The sequence below is a fragment of the Trypanosoma rangeli genome (assembly GCF_003719475.1).
Source record: "Trypanosoma rangeli strain AM80 chromosome Unknown Tra_15.4_contig_00640, whole genome shotgun sequence".
In the NCBI taxonomy this organism is placed as follows: domain Eukaryota; phylum Euglenozoa; class Kinetoplastea; order Trypanosomatida; family Trypanosomatidae; genus Trypanosoma; species Trypanosoma rangeli.
The window spans coordinates 1-5,037 of NW_021706390.1; the positions used below are offsets into that span (position 1 = coordinate 1).

At 50.5% G+C, this 5,037-nt stretch overlaps 2 protein-coding genes across 2 annotated transcripts, besides 5 other annotated features; both read left to right on the forward strand.

Annotated features, from left to right (window-relative positions):
* Window positions 1–107: 107 nt before the first annotated feature.
* On the forward strand, window positions 108–659 carry TraAM80_09644 (retrotransposon hot spot (RHS) protein; the record flags this gene model as incomplete). The annotated part of the gene is made up of 1 exon (XM_029386314.1): window positions 108–659. One exon carries the CDS (start codon window positions 108–110, stop codon window positions 657–659), a length of 552 nt encoding a protein of 183 aa, XP_029233815.1.
* Window positions 660–1,315: 656 nt separating this feature from the next.
* Window positions 1,316–1,350: a microsatellite.
* A 492-nt stretch (window positions 1,351–1,842) lies between these two features.
* Window positions 1,843–1,861: a microsatellite.
* Window positions 1,862–1,906: 45 nt separating this feature from the next.
* Window positions 1,907–3,895, forward strand: TraAM80_09645 (group II trans-sialidase superfamily; the record flags this gene model as incomplete). Its single annotated transcript, XM_029386315.1, has 1 exon — window positions 1,907–3,895. The coding sequence occupies one exon, from the start codon at window positions 1,907–1,909 to the stop codon at window positions 3,893–3,895; it is 1,989 nt and encodes a 662-aa protein (XP_029233816.1).
* Window positions 3,896–4,280: 385 nt separating this feature from the next.
* Window positions 4,281–4,329: a microsatellite.
* A 635-nt stretch (window positions 4,330–4,964) lies between these two features.
* Window positions 4,965–4,995: a microsatellite.
* A 6-nt stretch (window positions 4,996–5,001) lies between these two features.
* Window positions 5,002–5,033: a microsatellite.
* The last annotated feature ends 4 nt before the right edge of the window (window positions 5,034–5,037 follow it).

The following is a 5,037-nucleotide window of genomic DNA, read 5'->3' on the forward strand; positions in this document are numbered from 1 at the left end:
GCTTCGGGGCGGTATACTCCGAACGCATTCCTGCGTAGAGGCTTTGTGGAAAATATAATGCCGGGCCTCAACGGGTTGCCTCCACCAGGACGTCGTCGGCGACAGAGATGTGTGCAGCAATCGAACCCCGAAAAGCATCCAAGCAGACCCGTTGCATTAATAGCGCTGGGCCACACTCCTCCGATGTTGGATGTACAATACAAGGTGCTATACCTACCGGAGAGCAGACATTTTCCGTTTGTGGACGGTTTTTTCTTCGTTGGCGCACCGCGGAGGACGATGGTTGCGGTGCAGGTGAGACGACGAGGGCTGAGCATGGCACCCAAGCCAGCACGGTGAGGCGGTTCAACGATCTTCCACGGAGTTATTTTAATAACTGGGAAACTTTTGCGGAAGGCTTGTCGTGGGAGATTATTTACGTGCATCATGAGGACAGTACGGCAATAAACGCGTGGCAGGGATGTGTTGTCGTCGCGCACGCAAATGCAACGGACAGCAATGAGCGTGAGGACCCTCAGGCCATTGCGGCATTTTGGAATCAGCAGGTGCGTCAGTGCGAGGTAGCGGTATCAGCTGAAAATTTCAGAAGTGAACGACAAACCCAACGTGGACGGCAACCAGAGGGAGAAGGAAAAGGAGGAGGGGAACAAGCAGCTTGAGTTTACTGGCGAAATATTTTAGGGAGTATGATATATTCCAGAGTGTGTTTGTGTGTGGGTAGGAGGCGCACTTAGGGACTCGCTCTGCCGTGCGCCAAATGATTATTATGGCCAGCGCTACCACAGCAGCACTTTTTTTTTGTTGTGGTTGCGAGTAAAATTGTGTGGGGAATGATGGCGCCTTGTGGGTGTACGCCGGCAGTATTCCATTGGTGATATCCCCTCGCTGTTCCCAGTTTGTTACTGCAGAGAGTTTGGGCGAGAGGGTAAGTTTTGCATGCTGAGTGGGCTCACAGGCGGGAAAGCAAATGCGGCGCCCACCACAGCCCAGAGGTCAGGGGCAAACCGAATTATTGTGATTGTTTTTGTGCGTTGGCGTGGTGTTTTTCCCTTTTGTTTTTTTGGGTGCCATCGTTTTTTTGGGTTCGTCTGTGCTCCAATGGGGGGTGCCGCATGCACCGCTGAGAGCCTCGAGCAAACACCATTGGCGCCTCTCTTTTGTTGGGTTGCCGTCCTGGGCGCATGCGCCTGTTCCGTCTCGGTCGGGATGCACGCACTGACCAGGCAGTCTGAGACTACGGCTGCGCTGGCGTCGCCCTCGCTTGCAAGCGGAACGAAGCAGCAGGAAAGGGGGCTGCCGCTATTATTCCGCAGGGTTTATTTTTTATTGTTTTTATTGTTTTTATTTTTTAAAAAATAAAATATTGCGTCCCACTCCTGCTGCAGTGTGCTGAGGGAAGTGGGCGGCGTTGGGGAGTTTGTGGTGGCCGTGATGGGAGGTCCCGCCGGCATTGCGCACTTCGTGTTGCTGCTGGCGGGGTTTGAAGGGGCTGGGCGGGGGAGACGGTGAGCGAGGTGCTTATGAATTTGTTTTGTATTATTTTTGATTTCTGTGGTGGGCATCCCACGCTGCGGATGCTCCGTGCGGGTGCGGGTGGGTGTTTCTTATGGCTGCGCACAGCAGTCGCTGCCACCGCGTTTATCGGTGTGACCTTCATTATGGATTGCTAATGTTTTTTGCGGGGTGCCCGCTGTGGGCGCGGGTGGTGCATATCGTTATGCTCGTTTTTTTTCTTTTTTTTGTTTCACCTCATTTTTTCTTTCCTCAACACGCTCGGAAGGAAAGAGACCAAACGCCACTCGCTGCCGTGCACATTGAAAGGCGCTACAGTCACCACCAGTAACACACACACACACACACAATCGTCGCAGCCTGAGCGGATCCACCACAAGGAGGAAGGAAGAGAATGAGTGAGCAGCGACACATGCCCAACATGTCCCGGCACATGTTTTCTTTTTCGGTGCTCCTTTTTGTGCTGTTGATATGCTTTGCCAGTACGGCTGTGCACGCCGAGGAGAAAAGTACGCCAAAAGACGTGCAGCCGGCAAAGGATGCTAATCTTTTTGTGCCGCGTCGAAGTATCGTGGAAACACAAGGTCAAAGTGAAGCATGGAAGTATTTTGTCTCACCTTCCCTTGCCAGTCCTGGTGGAGTGTTGGTTGCTTTCGCCAAGAGCTACACCATGCTTCAATTCTCTACTTACGAACCCAATTGGCCCATGTCTTATGATGTTGTGGCGGGGTACATAAACCCTGCAGAAAACTGGACGTCTTTTGTTGATGAGGTCCAACTAAACAGATGGAAGACGTACAGCATCTTTTACACGGCCCTGCTAGAGGAGCATAACAACGGTCTGAGATATGCGTATGCACCCACAACAATTACAAAGGACAACAGAATATTCATACTTGTGGGAGGGTATAATCAGAAGTATGATGCTTCATCGAGGGAGTGGTTTGCACCCTCACAGGGTTTTGATTTGTTTGTGGGTGAGGCCACGCAAGATAAAGTCATCCAATGGGGCGAACCCACCTCGCTTTTGCCACAGATCGAACCATCTGCTAAACAACGTGGCGTGGAGCAGTTTGTTGGTAGTGGCGGCCCAGGCGTTGTGATGGAGGATGGCACGCTTGTGTTTCCTGTGACGGTGATGAAGACAAGAGAAAAATATTTTCTCTCCATGATCATTTATTCGAAGGACGACGGCAAAAATTGGTTGCTTTCACAAGGGATGCTCCCCCCGCGGTGCACTGACCCCCTCATCGTTGAGTGGGAGCAGGGGCAGCTTCTCATGATTGTGCAACGCTATCTTCTCTCCAGGGTGTACGAGTCGAGGGACATGGGGGCAACGTGGACGAGGGCTGCCAGGATACTCACACGCGTGCAGCCCAGGTTTATTTCGCACATGTTTCCAACGGATGCGGGAGTGAAGTCCCTCACCACTGCGACCATTGCTGGAAAGAAGGTCATGCTGTACACTCAGAAAGGGATTCTCCCTGAGGAGATGATGGCAAATATGCTCTGCATTTGGGCCACTGACAACAACCGCACCTTTCGTGTCGGGTGCATTTCCAGGGACAGGAAAGATGGGTTGGGGTCTGTGAACACCCTGCTGCACTTGAAAGATGCGTTGCATCTTTTACAAGCGAGGAGCGATCACACGGCAAGCAGCATGCTTTTTACTTCTTTACCCGAGCAGCTGAAGACGATCACGTCCGTCTTGGAGACCTGGGCAAAAATGGACTCCTTCCTCTCCAACTCGTCTGTGCCCACGACCGGTCTGGTTGGGTTCTTGTCGGATGCATCGGGTGAAGGAACTTGGAACGACGCGTACCGTTGCGTGGATGCAACTGTGACGAGTGCAAAGAAGGTTGAAAATGGCTTTAAGTTCACGGGGTTTGGGTCATACGCCATATGGCCGGTGAACATGTGGAACCATCACAATGTGCACGGCTTTGTGGATTACGAGTTTACGCTTGTGGCGACACTGAGGATCCATCAGGTTCCGAACCGGGGCTTTTCTCTGGTGCACGCGAGCCTAGGCGACGATGAAAGCACGACGTTTGTGGGGCTGTCGTACACGCCGGCGAACGAGTGGGGGACAGTCTTCAACGGCATCACGACAACAACACACAACAGCACTTGGAAGCCGGGGGAGGAGTACAAAGTGGCACTCATGCTGCAGGACAACAAGGGCTCCGTGTACGTGGACGGTGTGATTGTGGGGAGTTCTGACACACTACCAACCCCTGAGGCACGGACGCATGATATCACTCACTTTTACTTTGGTGGCGGCAAAAACAGCAATGTGACAGTAAAGAATGTCTTTTTGTACAACCGCCCACTGAATGCCATGGAACTCAAAACCGTTGACGACTCCCATGCAACTGAGTAGCGTGCAGGTGACGCTCCACGCGTGCGGATGTGTCTGGGCTGCTATTGGGGCTATAGGGCTTTGCGGCGTTGTGCTGAGTGGACCTCGGTGGAGGGGAGTTTATGCTTCCACTGAGAGCATCTCCGTTTCTCCACCCACTTTTTACACTAAATAAAGTCTCATGTAGACACGCATTTTGTTTTATTTTACGCTTTTTTTTTTCGTTTCTTGTACCTACAAATTGCGCTCTTCTTTCGGCGCCAGCACCACGGTGTTTTCATGTATTTTGTTCCGTCCATTTTTGTTTGTCATATTGTTTGCCTCTAGCAGTAACTGGAGGCGAATCAGTTTTTTTTTCTATGTGCAATTGTTCAGTGTTTTTTTTTGGTTTAATGCTTTACGGGAGTGTTTTTTTTTGTTGGTTTGTTGGTTGTTGTTTTATCGGTTTGTTCTTGACGATGGCGTTGAGCCTGCGTGTTTGCTTGGCAGGGGGAGATGCTTCACTGCGCCCCTGCACTGCGGTCACCGCGGGAGGGATCGGGGCTCTCTCTTTTACGTCCTGGTTTTTCGCGGTGCGGACGTGTGCCACGGTGCCAGCTGACGTGCAGGCCACTGAATTCGGTCGAAAAGACACGAATAAAAACAACTAACCGCTTTTCTTGGGCGGCTGCGGATGTTCTCGGCATTGTGTGTCTGCCGATGGGAGAAGGAAGGAATTAAGGAATGAAAAAGGGAGTGAGAGCCACAGAAACTCACTATAATTCCCTGTGAAAGTTAAACGGTGTGTGGACACCGGGGGCCTTTCGGAGGTTGAAACGAATATATCATTAAGTTTTTATATGCGGCCAAAATGTGAGTGGAACTGTGGGGATTGCACAGGGGCCTTCCACGATAATATTTTTGTTTTGTTTTGTGAAAACTGTTTTAGGAGTAATTTTTTTTGTGTTTTTTTGGGTAAATCATTTTTATTGTGTGTTAGCAGTGCTCGGGCTGCGGTCCCATTTCGAGTTTTAGTCATCTGGTTTTCCCATCTTTGCGTCTTGCATCTCTTCTGTGTATGTATGTGCGTCCTCACACGCTTTGATCCTCATTTTTTGTCTTTTTTTTTTTTGTTATTCTTTCAGGTCATACACATACAAGATATATATATATAGATATACTGC